This window comes from Capsicum annuum, chromosome 3 (genome assembly GCF_002878395.1).
Source record: "Capsicum annuum cultivar UCD-10X-F1 chromosome 3, UCD10Xv1.1, whole genome shotgun sequence".
Lineage (NCBI taxonomy): Eukaryota > Viridiplantae > Streptophyta > Magnoliopsida > Solanales > Solanaceae > Capsicum > Capsicum annuum.
The window spans coordinates 1,252,666-1,271,657 of NC_061113.1; the positions used below are offsets into that span (position 1 = coordinate 1,252,666).

At 36.7% G+C, this 18,992-nt stretch overlaps 2 protein-coding genes across 2 annotated transcripts; one reads left to right on the top strand and one right to left on the bottom strand.

Moving 5' to 3' along the window:
- The first annotated feature begins 1,167 nt into the window (after nt 1-1,167).
- LOC107864466 (MACPF domain-containing protein At4g24290) lies at nt 1,168-8,204 on the top strand. Its single transcript, XM_016710828.2, has 7 exons — nt 1,168-1,705; nt 4,648-4,886; nt 5,144-5,342; nt 5,431-5,508; nt 5,595-5,778; nt 6,958-7,124; nt 7,306-8,204. Exons 1-7 carry the CDS (start codon nt 1,445-1,447, stop codon nt 8,026-8,028), a joined length of 1,851 nt encoding a protein of 616 aa, XP_016566314.1. The 5' UTR covers nt 1,168-1,444; the 3' UTR covers nt 8,029-8,204.
- Nucleotides 8,205-8,962: 758 nt separating this feature from the next.
- LOC107865685 lies at nt 8,963-16,275 on the bottom strand. Its single transcript, XM_047408860.1, has 6 exons — nt 15,943-16,275; nt 15,088-15,300; nt 13,995-14,183; nt 13,797-13,901; nt 10,979-11,430; nt 8,963-9,628 (listed from the first exon to the last, which is right to left on the bottom strand). Exons 1-6 carry the CDS (start codon nt 16,220-16,222, stop codon nt 9,005-9,007), a joined length of 1,863 nt encoding a protein of 620 aa, XP_047264816.1. The 5' UTR covers nt 16,223-16,275; the 3' UTR covers nt 8,963-9,004.
- Nucleotides 16,276-18,992: the final 2,717 nt, after the last annotated feature.

The window sequence follows — 18,992 nt, forward strand, 5'->3', positions numbered from 1 at the left end:
ATAGTAGTACATTTAAAAAAAAAAGACAATTTAGTAAAAATAATCAAATTTTTTCTTATTTCTTAAATTTTATACCTGTCAAACTATTATTTTGTCATTTTCAAGTTTCATTCTCAAAAATAAAATTCATTTTTATGCTTCTTCTTCACATACAATTCTTCAATTTTCACTTTTACTAGTATTACTTATTATTATTCTTATTTTGTAGATTTTTGTAATTATGGATGTTTCCTTCTTCTTTCTTCCCTTTTAGACTAGTACTAGTATAAGAAAAATAATAATGGGAGTCAACAATTAGCAGACGAAACATCAAGTCAAAACTCAAACCTTTTCCTCTTTCCTCATCCACTTCTGACCAAATCCCCCAAACCCCCTTAACCCCCACCCCATCCCCACCTTTTTTTTTTAACAATCACGTTGCGTTCGTCAATTTTCACACATCTCGATTGAAAAAAACCATCAAAATTATAATAGTAGTAATTACTCCCTTTATTTTAAAAAGAATGACCTAGTTTAATTTGACTCAAAATTTAAGAAAATAAAGAAAAATTTTTAATCTTGTGGTTGTTAAATTAAAGATACGTCAAATGTATCAAAATATCATTCAATTTTATGATCTTAAACATATCATGTGAAAAGTTAAAATTAAAATGTTGCTAAAGGGGGAATGAAGTCATTCTTTTTTAAACGGATTAAAAAGAAAAGTAAGTCATTTTTTTTAATAGAGGAAATATATTATAGTTAGGTCAGTTTTAACGCAGCTTGATTAAATCTACGGAATAGCTGTCAACACTTCTTAATATTCATATTTTATACTCCCTCCATTTCATATTATTGATCCCTATGAACTTGACACACTCATTAATAAAATATTAATTAGGGATTTATTTTACCAAATTAATCTCATTAATTATATTTTAAAAATATAAATTTAATTAAATACACTTTATTTAATCATTTAATGTTAAGGATAATATTAGAAGAATATAATAAAATTCTCTTTATTTCATCAAAAAACAACTAAACTATAACAAATATTTTTAGAAAGAGACAAGCTAAAACGAAATGGAAAAAATACTTCTTAAAGTCCACTCCTTTTTTTTTTTTTTAATAATCACATTATCTAGGCCAACTTTAATTTGATTAAATCTACTGAATATCTATCGATACTTCTTAATTTTTATTTTTTATTGCTTCTTAAAGTCCCTTTACCCGCAGTGATATCTAGATCAGTTTTCGCGCAACTCACCTAAATTCACGAAACTTCCTAAATCTCCTTGTTTTGCACTTGTTTCATCTCAAACAAAAAACAAACTGAAAGTCTAAAAGGCCCCCTACCTACTCCCTTAAACCCCCCCCACTCCATTCTCCCAAATGGGCACTTCTTAATTTCCATTTTTTTTTTCATTTTTCAGCTCTAAAAAGCCAACTTCAAAGGCCAAAAATGGATGAAGAATTCGAGAGGAAGCGTATTGAAGTTAAAGCCGTGGAAGCTTTAGGATGTGGGTTTGATTTTGCTAGTGATTTTCGGTTGAAGTTTGTAAAAAGATGCAGAAATGGGGGTAGATTGGTACTTTTAGATGAAAAGAATACAAGAAACATCATCGTACCTGGTGGTGTTACAATTCCCGATGTTTCGGAAAATATAAGGTGTGATAAAGGTGACCACATTCGTTTCAAGTCTGATGTCTTGGAGTTTAATCAGGTAATTTTCTGTTTAATTGTGTAATTGAGATTAATCAAGTTGTTTTTGTGAATTAGTTTTAGTTGAGTATGTTTGGCTTTGATCAAAGTTTCAATTTTTGGATAAGTTGTTTAGTTGTGTAATCTTGATTAATGAAGTTGTTATGTGAATTAATTTTAATTGAGTGTGTTTGGGTTTGATCAAAGTTTATATTATTAGATAAGTTGTTTAATTGTGTAATCTTGATTAATGAAGTTGTTATGTGAATTAATTTTAATTATGTTTGGATTTGATCAAAGTTTAAAGTTTTAGATAAGTTGTTTAATTGTGTAATCTTGATTAAGGAAGTTGTTATATGAATTAGTTTTAATTGAGTATGTTTGAATTTGACCAAAGTTTCAATTTTTAGATAAGTTGTTTAATTGTGTAATCTTGATTAAGGAAGTTGTTATATGAATTAGTTTTAATTGAGTATGTTTGGATTTGATCAAAGTTTCAATTTTTAGATAGGTTGTTTAATTGTGTAATTAAGATTAATGAAGTTGTTATGTGAATTAATTTTGTAGTTTTGGTGGGCGTTTGGTCGTGTTTCATTGTGAAAATAGAAAAAAAGAGTAGTTTTTCTTTTCAAAGTAAAAAAAAGGATATTTGGAAATTGGAGTTCTGTTTGGCCATGGAATAAAGTAGAGTTGTTTTTTGGAATTTTTTTTTGAGTAATTTGGAGTGAAAACAAATTTTTGTTGTTTTTGGAATTTCTCTTGAAAAAGGTGAAAACAGGAAATTCCAGAAATTTACGGCGGAACATGAAAAAAGTGAAAAATTTCATGGCCAAACGCCCCCGTAATTGAGTATGTTTGGATTTGATCAAGTTCAAATTTTTAGACAAGTTGTGTTATAACCTTTTAATTTGTGAATTGATTTGACACTTGTGGTAAAGTTGTTGCTATATGATCAGGATGTCATGGGTTTAAGCCGTGGAACTAGCCTCTTGCAGAAATGCAGGGGAATGCTGCGTATAATAAATCTTTGTTGTTCTGTCCTTTCCTGGACCCTGCACATAGCGGGGAGCTTTAGTACATCGCGCTGTCATTTTTTATTTCACAATTGTGTTTTAGAACTTTTCTTGTAAGTGTGCTAGGATTGATCTAATATATGAAATTCAGTGTATGATATGTAGGATAGTATATAAAGGAATTTTGTGCTACTGAATTAAAGATGAAATTGATCACCCGAAAAATTGACTTGATGAGTGGTAAAAGAAGAAAAGTTGTTCTAATGACCGTTGCAATTAAACAACAACAACGACAAACCCGGTGTAATTCCATAGGTGGGGTCTGGGAAGGGTAGAGCATTCACAGACCTCCGAGATGTGCTTGGTAGTTAGTTTGGTGCACCATGCATGTTTCTCTCTTAATATCAATAGTAGTAGCATTATTCTTGTAGTTTCTTGTTATGCGGTTTCTGTTACTACCTGTTGCTACATGTGCTTTGATTCTCGCATTATTTGGTTGTTGTTACTGGTCTTTGTAATTGATTGTTTAAAAAATGCAAAGTACAGCCGAGCCCAACTTGTTTGGGACTGAGGTGTAGTTGTTGTTGTCGTTGGTATAACCACAAAACTCTTCTGGGTCTTGATTATTCACTCTAATGGCTGATCCAAGTCGGTTGTAGTCGTTACGTCTTACTGATTAATTCAAGGTGTTAGTAATTACTCTTTTCATTCCATTTTACATGATAATCTTTCCATACTGGTGTGTTCCGAAAAATGACATCTTCTTATATTTATATGTATTAGACTTACTCTTATAGGAATGTCACGACATATTTGATAAAAAAGATTCTCACAGCATTTTGGTATGTTACATGCTTGTAGATTTTGTGTTAAAATTCTTTCATTCTTTCTCGTTGCTTAAATTCCAATGTCTAGTCTGACACCGTCATGATATATATATTGAAACGAAGGGACTATGTAAGCTGCGTGCAATACACCCTTTTGGTGGAGCCCTTCCCCGGACACCGCGCATAGCGGTAGCTTTAGTACACCAGGCTGCCCTTTTTCTCAAGGGAGTATGTAAGCTATGTTGCTTGGACTCTTCAAAGATTTCAACCGTTACATGTCGGATTCGCCAAAGCTAGTGTATTTTTGGAGAATCCGACACGGGTGAGGCATCGAAAGTGAAGAGTCCGCGCAACTTAGTATGTAAGTAGGGGGTGCTCTTGGTTGTGGTTTTAGCTAGAGCTATGATTGATATCTTCTCTCGTGTTGTTTGTGGGATGGGGAAGTTTTCTTGGTCTTCTGATACATTTAGTTGACTACATTACAATGTGATGGATGGATATGTTCCTTTACTCTATTTTTTCGGATTCATGAAGAGGGGTAAATGTCTTTTGTAATGTTCTTTCCTATGTAAAATGTACATGGCTCGGGTTCACTTCTCTTGCTCGATGAAGTAATGAGTTGGAGATGTTGGTAATACAAGCTACCACATGCTAAAGGCCTGTTAACAATTTGAAAAATTGAATTGAATGCTATTAGACTTTTCGACCAAAGTGTTTTGGTAACATTTTTAGTTTTTCATAAGGATTTAATTCTTGTTGTGACGGCACTTAAACGAGTACAAAATGTCCTTTAATCCCAGAATGTCACCTTAATATCCTTAAACTACTCAAGCTCCTATATAAACATAGAAGAAGGCTAGTGAGACTTGAGCTGGTTTAGAACTAGACTCGTTATAGGCTATGTTGCTTGGACTCTTCAAAAATGTCGATGGGTGCGTCTCGGATTCTCCAAAAGTAGCGTATTTTTGGAGAATCTGACACGGGCGCGGCATTGAAAGTGAAGAGTCCGCACAACTTAGGTTATAGGTATACAAGAACATGAGTGATTTTTAGAGTTGTTTTTTTGTTGAGCATGTTATTGGCTGTCTCATTAGCTCCCAATTTTCCTTAAATCTTCATTGCAGATGTCAGAATTGCTTAATCAAAAGTCGTCAATACATGGAAAGGTTCCATCAGGCTATCTAAATGCCATTTTTGATTTGAGTGGAGCCTGGTTGAACGATTCGGCAGAAGCTAAGTACCTCGCTTTTGATGGTTATTTTGTCTCTTTGTACTATTTGCACCTGACAGCATCTCCATTAGTACTCCACGACCAAGTGAAAAAAGCTGTTCCACCGCATTGGGATCCAGCATCCTTATCGAGGTAGCTTCTCTATTCCACTCTGTACTTTCTTTAGCTTAATCGGATGAATAGCTGTTTGTAAACTCTAACTGGCAAAGCACAATTTCTTAAATATCGTTGGAATGCCTTTGAGGAGACTGTTAACTGATGCTTTTGTGATTTCCGTTTAGTTTTTGGATTAAGTACTCATGCATTCAAGGATAGTTTTTGGAGATGAATTTTTGTTATCATATGGTAGTCTTGTTTCACGTGATTTCTAATTTGACAGTTCTTAGCAGATTTATCCAGGCTTATGGTACACACATAATTGTGGGTATGGGTGTTGGAGGCCAGGACCTACTTTGCGTTAAGCAGAAACCATCTTCAGCAGTTCCTCCGGCTGAACTAAAAGCACACTTGGATGACCTCGGAGATTGTCTCTTTTCTGATGATACAAGTCCTCTGCCTGAGTGGAAACCAAAAGAGGGTAAAAAGAAGGTATCCTCTAATATTCACTTAAATAGGCACTTTATGCACATGAGTGGTGCGAATCATATTTTAATGGATTTCTATTTCAAATCTATAGGTCCCCGAGGTATTCAATCGCATGTTGCAGTCGCATACAATGCAATTTACTAGCATTACAGAGACATCAAGCAAGGATGTAAGTCACTCTGTGAACTTTTGTGTTCTGAAATGGTAGAAGTGCTAGACATGATTAGTTATTAATTAACGAATAATGTGGAGCAGGGTCTCACTATAATTTGGTCAAAAAGAGGTGGTGATGTGTTTGCACAAAGCCACTCGAAGTGGCTTCAGACTGTGGCTGCTTACCCTGATGGCATACTCTTCAGACTTGTGCCTATTACTTCGCTCCTAACAGGAATTCCAGGAAGCGGTTATCTCAGCCATGCAATAAATTTATATCTGCGCTGTAAGTATATCATAGTCTTTTATAGATGAGAAGATGCATCAAATGCCTCTATTTGCATATAAATAAATAGTGTGTACTGCTCGGATATTCTTTTAATTGGATTTTAGGGACTTGTATAGCATTCGAAAGTGTAATAGTTAATAGGTTCTGTAACTCAACCCTGAAAAATCAAGTACCGTAACTTAGGTAGGACTTTTGTTTTCCAAATAGAAGAGACTAATATCGAGTGTCAATCTTGTGGTCGATGAGCTAAGTTAATCATTAATGAATTTGGGTAGGTGATTTATGATGAGTTAGGTGCAAGTCAAACTTTTGCTGGGTGCTGTTTGCGGTAGTACATACAGTCTAATTTGCGTGGACTCTTCACTTTCGATGCCGCACCGTGTCAGATTCTCCAAAAATACACTAGTTTTGGCGAATCTGACACGCACCCATCGTCATTTTGGAAGAGTCCGAGCAACATAGCATACAGTGTAGTGCTTGTTGATGTTCAACTTGTTCTTAATTAACTGTTTGATAAAAATGAGAGTCCACTGGTTCTTGATTGGCTAAAATATGGAAGCACACAAAAATGTATTGTAACCCAAGACACCTTGAAGTAACTTTCTACGTCTCCTTATTAGAAGAAATTGGATTTAACCCCCAACGATATCAAATTTGGTCATGCAAGTCTAAATTAGGGGTGTTAAGGATCAAGAATTTGCTTTGGCCTAATATTTCATAATGTTGAGAAATAAATTCATAAAGAGCTGAATACATTTTTGGCATCATGTCTGTAAGAGGGTCTAGCGTTAATCATTTTCTTTTCAGCGTTGACCATTTATTTGTAAACTAATCGTTCTACTCTCCAAGGCTTTACCCACTCTGCAGTCTATTACTGTGGCTAAAACAAGTCTATCCTCTTACATGGCAACAATTTCAATAGAAATTTGCGTTGTGCATTTATTCGGAGGCTATTTCTTTTGTCTTGCGATTACTTTCTCTTTGACATCCTCTTGAACGCTTCAGCATATTTACTTACCTTGCATAAGAAATAAAGATACGTACAGAAGAATGTTTTGACACATTCTGAGGAACCTGTTCTTTTAATAAATTCTAGTATCTTAGCATATCCAAAAGATCAATGTGTTTTTTTTGATCTGTTAATTGTTTCTTATCCGTGATTTGTTTCATCCTCAGATAAACCTGCTCTAGAGGATTTACAGTGTTTCCTCGAGTTTCAAGTTCCTTGCCAATGGGCACCATTGTTCTGCGAGCTGCCTCTTAGTCATCAAAGAAGAGTGGCATCTTGCCCGGCGTTGCAGTTCTGTTTATGCAGCCCAAGGCTGCGTGTGAGACCTACTCAGGTACTTCTTGGTGTTTCCTTCTCAGCAAAAAGACTTCTTTTTTTTATTACAACTATAAGAAAAGTTGAAACTATATGTGCGTCGATTCAATGAAATGTTGGTCGGGCCATGACGCTTCTGATGCACTGGTATTGATGTTCATCATGGCACCTAATGATTGATTTGTTCTTCGGATTTGTAGGTTACAAGTGGTCAAAAACCGGTCATTGGTTTGCGCTTGTATTTAGAAGGGAAGAAATGCAACCAGTTAGCTATACATGTACAACATCTTTCTAGTTTACCAAACATTATGGCATCCAAGTCTACAAATAACCCAACCTTATGCAAGCCATGTCAATGGCGCGGGTCCGATGATTATGAATCTAGCGACCAATTCTTAGAACCCATCAGATGGAAGAGATATTCCAACGTGTGCTCATCTGTAGTTAAGCATGATCCAAGGTGGATGCAGGGCGAGACTACTGGTGTCTTCGTGGTAACTGGCGCACATCTTATCAGCAAAGGGAAGTGGCCTAAGACGGTGCTTCACCTTCGTCTACTTTTCACCTACCTTCCCAACTGCACAATACGAAAGACAGAGTGGGCAGCTACACCCGAGGGTACTCATCGATCAAGTTTCTTGACAAATCTCAGCACAACTTTTACGTTCACTCAGCGAACAAAGACAGATGCTGCACCAAAGCAACTTCCCGCTGCTCTTAACTCGGGCGTATATCCAGAAGGACCCCCAGTACCAGTTCGATCAACTAAGCTTCTCAAGTATGTAGATACGGCAGAGATTGCACGAGGGCCTTACGACACTCCCGGACATTGGTTGGTTACTGCTGCTAAGCTTGTTACAGAAGGAGGGAAGATAGGTTTGCAGGTCAAGTTTGCACTATTAGATTTCTTAAATGAATCATAACTTCTGTGTACATACTTTGGGATAGGCTTGTTCTTTTTCTTTAATTCATTTTTATTAGCTTCATATATCTTGATGATATATCATGTTTATTTATGAATTGGCAAAAATTGGAGAAAATGTTATAGTGTTGTACAAAAGAAATTAGTGAAATGAATGGATTTATTGTTTGTTCTGTATGATTCAGAGTATCCTTTCCTATTTGATCACTTTGAATTATTTATTCAAAGTTGCGATCAGATCTATTCATTAAAAATAATCGATCAATACAATACATTCCTTATGTACCCATAGGAACTATATTAAATTTGAGTCAGATTTAGGATCAACCTACGTAAAGTGACGGCATCATTATGTTGTTGCTATCAAATCCCATTATTTTATTTTCGAATTTTCCAAATCATTCCTGCAGGAGATCCAAACCCATTTTATTGATCCTTCGAGAAAAGGATTCATTCTCTTCATAAAAAATAAAATAGGAGGTCTTCACCTCATTCAAGAGTTGTTTTTTATCCAATCTGTTGGAATCAATAGAAAAGGCAAATTCCTTGTGATACACGTCATTTCTTGAAATTTCTCTTTTTGATTTAAACTCGTAGTGTAACATGTATCTTCCTTTGTTCCAGTCAGGGAGAAAATGAAATAAATCAAAAAGATGGATTTTTGTTAAAAAAAAAAAATGAAATATTATTGGAATTGTCCATAATCGGTTCATACTACAGAACCATATCACATCCCGGATCTAATGAAACAGGATGAATTGAGACGATATTTTGTAAATACCATTATCTTGAATCTATTAACCATTTCTTCATCTTCCGATCTCCCGGAGAGAAAAATATTGTTGTTTATTAACGACTTTCTAGATTATGAATCAATAAAATAATAATTTTCGACTTTATTGTTACAATGGATAAATTTCAGCGATCATGTGTGAAATTAACTCATATTTGGATATAATGTAGCAACTCAAGCAAACTTACATATGTCCTCTCTTATAGGTTACAAAGAATGAATAAGAAACCAGATAATACATATAATCAAAAACAGGAAATGCCAAATCTACATAAATAAGTGTCATAATGAAACCAACAGCTACAACAGCTATACTAAGCCACCAAACATCTTTGTTCAAGAAAATATTCTCAAGATTAAGTGCTTGAAGGCATGCTAAGATTGTAAATGCTGTGGCATAAAAGATTGAAATGATAGCAATTATAATCTTTATAGGCAAAGAAATGTAGAAATCATTGCTATAGAATTTGCAAAGAAGAAATGATAGAAGTGTACCCATAGTGAATACTGAACTAAAAAGTGCTGCACCTAAGTAAAACATCAACATCCATAGTTCTTGTTGAACTTTGTCAAGGAGAATAGGTAGGCCAGTTCTCTCTTCGAAGCCTCCGGGGACTGTGAAAATCGCGGCAAAGTTGATTGTACATAGGAGAGTAGAAAGTACTAGTGTAGAATTTGACAGATTTCTAACTGCTGTTTCTGCTTCTTTTCGTACATGTAAATGGTATCTCTCGAATATCTCTTTTGCTTTTAAGCCTTTTGAGTTTTTAACGTCCCAAAGGCGTTGATGCATGTGGTATTTTATATACTGCAAGAACAACTGTAAGTTAGTATTTTGTTGGAGTTGCATCAAGTCATGATTTTTAGTCAATCTTGGAGTTTTTGGCCTCAAAGTTGAAGTACAGTTTGTTCGTTTTAGTTTGACTCGATATGGAGTTTCAGAAAGTAAACAAGACTTTTGAATCTTGTGGTCTTAAACATGTCATGTAGGATGTTGAAATTCGAGAGTAGTCAAATTAGGGAAGAGACATTCTTTTTAGAAACAGACTAAAAAAGGAAAGCAAGACAAACAAATCGAAAGAAAGTGAGAAATACCAATTGAGCATACTTTCTCATGTTCATTTTCCCTTATGAAACTATTTCTTGATGGTTGCGCGATGTTCAGCAGATGGTGGAGGCTAGCGATGAAGGAGGTTCGTGGTTGTGGCTGATGATGGAGAGGTGGCTGCTGTTGATGTGACTAGTTGGTGGTAGTGGTAAGCAATGGTCGTTATGTGGTGGAGGTGGTCGACATTGTTGAAATCAATGGCTGGTGATGTAGTTCTAGTTACCGGTGGATTATGTGTGGTGCAGGCTGTTGCCAGTGGTGATTATATCGTAGTGACTACTAGTCGAGGTGGCTGGTGGTAATGGTTAGCGTTGGTACATCTACAACGAAGACAAATGGTGATGGTGGTGCAATCACAGTGAACATACTAATCGTAAGAAGTCAGATTTACAACGAATCTTTAAGCAAACAACCTCTCGATAGTTTTAAGACTTCGTTCAAGATCTTAACGAATCAAATCTATTCAAAACAAACAATAAGTGATACTATAAAGCACATAAAAAACTTGAGATAAGCATCCAATACCTCTCCGAACTATAGCCAAAGTTGCTATGACACCTTCCAACTTCACGGGAGCTTATTACCCCCCCCCCCCCTTCCCCCAAACTCAATTATAGCGTATTTTTGTCACATTTTAGTGCTGACGTGACACATTTATTACATAAAATGATGCCCACATCAAAAGTGTTATGTCAGCTAGAAAGTTGATAAAAGGTGTCACGTCAGCCAAAAAGATGACAAAAATAGGCTAAAATTTAGATCAGAGAGTAATAGGACCCCGAGAAGTCAGTGGCGGAGACAAGAAGTTCATTAAGGGGGTTCGAAAGTGCACACACGAACTAGCCGAAGGGGGTTCAACATATACAATATATACATAAAAAATAATTTTAACCGTGTATAAATAGTGTAATTTTCGGCCGAAGGGGTTCGGATGAACCCCCTGGATATATGCTAGATCTGCCACCGCGAGAAATTGGAGTGTGTCGTAGCAAATTCGGTCATAGATCGGGGGTACTAAATGCTTTACTCTAAAAAGTTCAAAAAACTTACCTTAAACCAAAGTACTCCCCACATCATCATCAACACAGACATCACACACCACACACTTTCAATATGCTCAGTAGTTGATGTAAAAAATGGTGTCCCAACATTTGCTGCATAATGCAAAACTGTATTCCCATTTTCATCAATATCTGCCAACATCCTGTTTTTGCTTGCCACTTTTTTGAGCAAATAATCAAACAAAAATCTGTTCTTATGTTCTGCTGCAATATGAAATATATTCCTCCCTTTCTCATCCAGCGTCTCGACCACTTCAGGATATTTTTGCAAAATTTCCACTACTAACTCATCAATTTTATTTTTTGATGATTGTATTAATGGATTTGGCATAGTTTTATCAATATAGCTCCAATCATACTTTTCTAGCAGCATTTTTGCTAATATTAGTGCAAGAATGTGCTTTTGCTTTGCTTCATCAATAGCTTGTAACCATGAATTCCCTAGAGAAATAAAAAGTGAAAATGATCTGTTTCCACCCTGAACTATACACGAAATTGCTGAGACAAACCCAAACTTTAGGAGGGCCCTATTACCCCTGGATTAATTAAAATCGTATTTTTGGCAACGTTAGTACCTACGTGGCTCAAATGTGGCACATCAGTGAGTCAACACACTGAAGGTCCACGTATGTGCCATGTAGGCACTAAGGTTGCCAAAAATGTGACTTTAATTAGTCCAGGGATAATAGGACCCTCCTAAAGTTTGAGTGTCTCTCAGCAATTTCGTGTATAGTTTAGGGTGGAAACAGTGCATTTTCTCAAACAAAAATGAATATTCAGAAATTCATTTCGGCCAGTTGAACCTAATTATAGATAATTGTAGACACCTAATTTTGTCCCTCTCCGATATCATTTTTACCTCACTTTATCATACACCCTTACCCATGTGATTATACCCACAAAAATACAAAAAAATAATAACAAACCCACTAACAAACTTAATCCTCAATTATTCTTTTGGTAATAAAATTAACCACTCCTCCTATCAATTTTGGACAACATATCACCACCCCACACCCCTACCCACGTGTACCCACTGCCCCACCCACTCTCACAATTCCACAATTCCACTCACTATCTGCATATACCATATATACACAACAAAAATAGAAAAGAAAGGGGGGACGAAGGGAGAAAAGATTTTTTTGGGCTTCTTCTTCTTCTTCAGGGGATCCCTGAAAAAAAAAAGGGCTCACAAAAAAAATAATCCCCACTCACACTCTCTAGCACACCTCACCACATATATACACCCAAAATTCACTCACGAGAAGGCCATTAACACACCTCACCAGAGAAGAAACACTCATACACGCACACGATACACATAACCACAAGAGAGCCAAAGCCGTTACAAATTTGGTCAAAGCCATCGGAAAACATCACTAGCCCTGGTTTCCGACCAAAACAGCATCGGCTCGACCCCATAATCAGACAAAATAGACCAAGTTTGATCCATTTCAGCCCGATTCCGGTGAAGTTCATCGGAAAACGATTGAAACTGTGACTGGTATGCGAATTCCGGTACGGTTTTCTCGTTGCTTCGCAATTTGATTCGGGTTTGTGCTGTTGCAATTTCTGTCTCGGGTTCATCAGTAGTCGTTGTTGGCTTGGGTATTTAGGCTTCGGTTTGTCATAACCCATTCGTTGAATTCTGTTTCGTGTCTCAGTTCTTCGATACCGAGCTTGGATTTCATAGCTGTTGAGGTTTTCCTATTCGGGGTCTCGAATTCGGGTTCCTTTAATTCTATATTATCTACGAAATCGATTCTTTGAAAGTCCATCTCTTAACTTCGCTCTTTCATTTTCTCTAATTTTGGTTAATGTTGTGATTTTATGGTGTGGTTTTGAATACTTTGAGCAAAAATATTGATTGTTGTTGTGGATGACTCGTGTTCTTAGTTTGAATCTTCGTTGGGTGTATGTGTTGGATGTTGGTTTCGGATTTTGAAAAGTGATTTGAAAAGTGTTGGATGTTGTGTTAATCATTGGTTGAGAATGAATCGGGACGGGGATCGAAAATTAGTAAAAAGTGAATATTATGGTATTTTGATTTATGGTTGATGTTGAATGTGATATGTCGTCGAGCGGGCAGACAAACATTAGGCTGGGTAGGCAAATTTAGAATGGGGGATTATTGGAATGTCTGAAATATTTGTTGAATGTCTTGTTTGCCGCATTTAAAAAGTGTATTCATTTGGCCGGGGAATGCCCCGAGGTATTTGTATTTATTCACCGAGAAATGTCCCGACGTACTATGTTGGCGGAAGATGATCGAGATGAAGGCCCGAGGCATCGAGTGAAGCATTGGAGCTTAGTTTAGGACTAGCTTAGAACAGGATTTGTATTTTTTGCATTTTTCTATTTTTGGATTGTAATAATTAGACTGAACACTATAATTTTGGATTTGTTTGTTTGTTTGTTTGATTGATTGGTTTGTATGTTTTTGTGTGGTTTATACACTTAGTGTCGAATTAGCCGATATGTTCCACCAAGCGACCGTGGTCGAACCACGGGATCGAGGAGTGCCTAACACCTTCCCCTCGGTCAACAAAATTCCTTAGCTGGAATCTCTGTTCGCAAATCAGTTTAAAGAGTCAAATAGTTTTGAAAAGGATTTTCCAATGGTGACTTGGCACACCAGATTATGCCAAGTGGCGACTCTGATTTCAAATGTAAAAACAATCCTTCTTCGAAACAAATTTTTCATTTTTATCACGTTAATAATAAAACCCTTTCAAACATAAAATGATATCTTGTTTTGAATTTTAAGAAAAAAGGGGTGTGACAATGATGATACCGGAATGTACCTAATAGTGACTTGGTAAATGAAAACCTCTCAACGCGGACAACCTTAACGACAGCTTGTGTCTGGTTATCACTAAGTTTTGATTCTTTATATCGCGGTGGAATACCTGTTAACACATAAGAGGGCAAAATTCAGTTACATTAATGCGAAGATATTGTTCCGCAACTTTTAGTACTATAGTAAATTAAGTAGAGCTTACATGAGTAGATGATGGTTTCGATCATTTGGACAGGAACAGAAGGTGTTTTTCCAATTTCTGCAAATAAGTAACTGGATCCACTCCTGAATGAAAATCTCTTTGTAGCCAACATATCTAAAGCAGTCATACGATCATTATCGCGATCGTTGACAAGTTCAGGATATAAATTCACTATATCTATTGCTAGACCTGTTTAACATTCAACAGAAAAATTATTAGTTTAAGCTGGTATTGACAAAAACCATATATAGATATAACGCCCAGAACTGCGCATCTAATGTGTAGATAACATTCTCAGAGTCCCAACATTGAATATAGAAAAACAGAAATTATGTTAAGAAATACGAATCTTGGACCGAACTGTCAGAATTACCTAAGACAATATAAGCATATAACTGTCCATTCCCTCGACCAACGTGGGAGAGTAATTCTACCCATGAAAAGTAACATGCCCTACATTCGGGGACACTGCATTTCTGTAACTACAGGATCAGATATATCGATGAGTAGACTTCTACACTAGGCACTTGTCCGTATTCAGCAAAGCAGTCGGTGAGTTCCTCACTTACCTGGAGCTAATAAACGTCTAGTACTATTTAATCATAGTTCTGGTTATAGTTTGGGTATGTCGGGGCCCTGTCCCAACCATCTTCCATGGTACAGTTGTAATTTCTCTTACAGGCTTCTTAGACAATGTTAAGTTGTCACTCGTGGTCATAGTTTCACACGTATGTATCAGATGAGGGTTCAATGGATTGAATTGGTTTATACATAGCCACTTATCATTGTTTATGAATAGTAACTCGTACGCACAATATATATGCCAATTGCATAGCTCATTCTCATTCGGTTCTTGTCCGCCCTGTCTAGGCTAAGGGCGTGATAAAAGTGGTATAATTGGATTGGATCTCTCAACCCTCAAATTAGAGTTTCAGATTCGAGATTTAGGAATGAAAAAGATTATAATTCTGGTAGGAAGCGCTTTCCCTTTTAATGGACCATATTTTCCGCGATCTCTGGCTTAATCGGAGATCTAAAGTGAGTACCAAACACCCGATGAGAAAAAAAAATTGCTCACTAATGTAAACATTACCATAACAATCATGGGCTACTGTTGCATGAAGAATAGTTTTTCCATCATTCCTCTTCATGGTGAGCTTACTGAAATCATACTTTGCCAAAAATGCAAATACATCTTTCTCCCCATTTGCAGCTGCAACATAAAGCGGCGTCTCTCCTAAATTGTTTTGCACAAAAACTAAGTCCTTCTCGATTCTCAAAATCCTCTCCGCCATATTCTTTTTACCTGTCGTCGAAAAAATAATTAAGTAAATAAAAGTACGTTCTCCGCTTTTAACATCTTAAAAAATCTAGATATATTAGTCTATCAGAGCAGATAGAGGTCCTGGATTAGAGCAGGCCTTCTTCACCTTCCACCTAAGCTGCGCAGGAAAGGCCCAAAGACAATCCAGGGAACAGTGAAGCTTCATAGGGTCTTTCTGTGCAGGTAGTCCGCATCTTCACATACATGTCTATTTCATCGAGCCTCTCCGAGACAGTGCCCAGATCGTTACTCCTTTCGTGCGGGTCGGAACTTACCCGACAAGGAATTCCATTAATAACTGGCGTTTTAGGAGGCCCTAATGACTACAGATCGAACCTATCCAATTTTTACAGTACGATGGTTGTCTGTTCACGGCCTAGCTGTACCTACCGTCTTTTTTTGGGGATCAATATCAGCAGTTAATCCAACGATAAAGAACATCCGAACTATAGAGCTACGACACAATCAAACCCACCCAAACAAACAGTGCTAGGCTCATGAAAAAATGAATCAAGTTCGCACGTGAGAGGATGTGTTAGAGGACGTAACTAAGTAAAATGAAAGTGTATTTTCTCTTTAACAGTTTAAAGTTTTAGATGAGACGATCACATATTTGAACATTACCAAATCTGGCAGCTTCGTGCAACGGTGTATCTCCACTGTTGTTCCTAGTTTCGAGATCTTTAATGCTCAAATTAGGTTCAAGAATTTCGAAACCAGCCACATTGCCATTAACAGCAAGAAAGTGAAGAATTGTGTCACCCCGATTATCAATCGGGGTGACACCTTCTTCTCTCCAAAAATCGCGTAAAACTTGTAGAGATTGCTGTACTACTACTGATGATGATGCAGCTTTGTAAGCTGCTGATCTGCATCTTGCTTTGCTTCTGAAGTTGTTCTGCATTTTGCTTTTCTTTCTTTTTTGAGTATATTTTTGTGATGAATGAGACTTTCTTGTATAAATATACTCACTTCATTTCATTTTAGAAAGTTCTAAGAGTTTTATACATTGACGGTATAAAATATGGTTTTACAATAAAGTTAACTTGGTAAAAATAATAACTCACGTGATATTACAGGTTAAGCTACATTGATAGTGTAAAAAATCGTTGTTACGGGCAGTGGTGGAGCCAGGATTTTCATTGAGGGGTTCAGAAGTAAATATACGAACTAATCAAAGGGGGTTCAATATGTACTATATATACATAAAAAATATTTTTAACCATGTAAAAATAGTATAAAGTCGAAGGGGGTTCGGATGAGCCCCTGGAGCAAAAGTAGCTCCGCCAGTGGCGATGGGAGTATTTTTAACTGTAATCATTCATTTTATGTGGCAACGTTTGACTCGACGTATTACTATTTTAGAAAGAAAGGTACACTTTTAGCACTTGCGATCTTGATTGTAAGAGATAGACGATCAGATTAGTGTCATTAAGGTAAAATATTAAGTTTAAATATAAACTATTTTTATTTGTAAAAAGATAGACGATGTGATTAGTGTCACATAAAATAAAATAAAAATAAAAATAAAATAAAACAAAGTGAAATTTATATGTAGAAAACAATATAGAATGGATTGCATTGAAAATAAATATTCCATCAGTATTATATATTGTGGAAAGTCTGGTATAAGCTATTAAAAAGTGATGCCAATATCATGGCCCCATCACCATTGCAGCCACTTTGCTTGCTATGTTTTTGTCAGTATCTTGAATAGTGTTCTTAAAAGGCAGCCTTCAAGTAACTGATAAAGTTGCTGTCATATGATTAGAATATTACGGGTTTAAGCCTTGAAAACAGTCTCTGGCAGAAATGTAAGATAAGGTTGCGACAATACAGCTGTTATGAACCAATTATCCCACATTGGAAAAATAGAGAATAGAGATATGCTAAGGGGATTGTAGGCCAAATGAGTTCGCCCACCTATTAGACTAGTCTTTTGGGTTGGGCTCTCCCGTTTGGTTTATAACATTGGGAGAGCCCAACCCAAAAAACTAGTCTAATAGGTGGGAGAACCCATTTGGCTTACAATACCTTTCGCATTTCTCTATTTTTCCAATGTGGGACAATTGGTTCATAACAATCGCCTCCGCTTGAGAACCAACGACCTTGTTGGTCACGGCTGAACCCAGTTGGTCACGGCTGGCACCCCTCTTAGGTCCAGGCCACCACTTCAAGTCGTGGCTCCACGCGTGGATCGATCCTCATTGGTCACGGCTACGCCCCGTTGGTCACGGCTGGCACCCCTCTTGGGTCCAGGCCACCACTCCTAGCGTGCAGACCACCACTCCGAGTCATGGCCCAACGCGTGGGACTCTCAATGAAAGCACCAATGTTATAAACCAAACGGGAGAGCCCAACCCAAAAGACTTGGGCTCTCCCGTTTGGTTTATAACAACACCCTTGTGGTGGGGCCTTCCCCGAATCATGCACATACCGGGAGCTTTAGTGAACCGGGCTGCCCTTTTCTTAAATAGTGTTCTTATACTATTCGACGCATTACCATTTCTTGAGTGAAGCGTGTCCAATTGATCGCCCTTCATCGGCATGTATCTCCCCTATATCTTAGTAACAATTATATCTTATCAAGTGCTTGTGGATAAAGTTTTGATAACTTTACTGTTACTTTTAGCAATTTCTATGTTCGAAGTAAGATGTTGTCTAATTAGCCAACGAATTACAAATGTCTGGGAAATTTCTATTGTTATTTCACGAGACAATCCACATCGATGTAATAAAAGTGAAGGATCCTAGTAATTGTACAATTATGAATATGACTCACCAATGGCAAGAAAGAGATTTTCTTTAGCATAAGTTCCTAAGATTTGGTTACTAATTGGAATAACAAAAAGAAAAAAGCTATATACACCCAGTACTTGCCTTTGGTTGCTTTCTTATTTAAATTATATTTATTTGTGGAAATTTGAAAAATTAATACTTACTAACACAACTTTATTAAGAGTAAAGGGTTTGCTTCTCTTTTGCTGAGACATTTTTGTATTATTGTCCATGATCCTTATACTCAACTTCATATCCAAGGGATAAGAAATTATAAAATAATTTCACTTTTCTTGCCTAACATATAGGATACTGTTAGAGTTGTGATCAAAATTTTGTTGGTCTGGCCCTGAAAGTTTTGCGGTGCAACTCATGTTTGTGATTTTCAATGAGGTCTGTGGTGGTAGTGTAGGCCCGATCCCGGAGCCCACCACTGATCCCGTTGGGGTGCGGGGGCAAAGCCCCCGCGGTATGGACCTTTATGTTTTTGAGCCTAGGACTTATTTGTACGCACATACTATATAAGTGCAATTAGTGTCGGTTTTGGTTATTCAGAAATTACGTCATTCTCCACATTGTATTTCTCTCCTTTCATAGTGAAATTCCTCTGCCTCTGCCCGTGGTTTTTTTCCGCAAAGATTTCCACGCAAATCTTGTGTGTTGTTCTTGTTTTTTCTTTTACTCGTGGTTTGTTTATTCTGTTTGAATCATAGCAGATACTAATTTGATAAATAATGATGACTAACTGAAGTACTAGTGAAGAGTATGAATAGAGGTATCGAGTGAACGGATTGAGCTGAATCTGAGCGGATTAAAACAAGCTGAGTTAATAAATATGTCCAAAAGTTACTTGGGAAAAGATGAGCTAAAATACAGGTCATAACTCAAATTTCGAC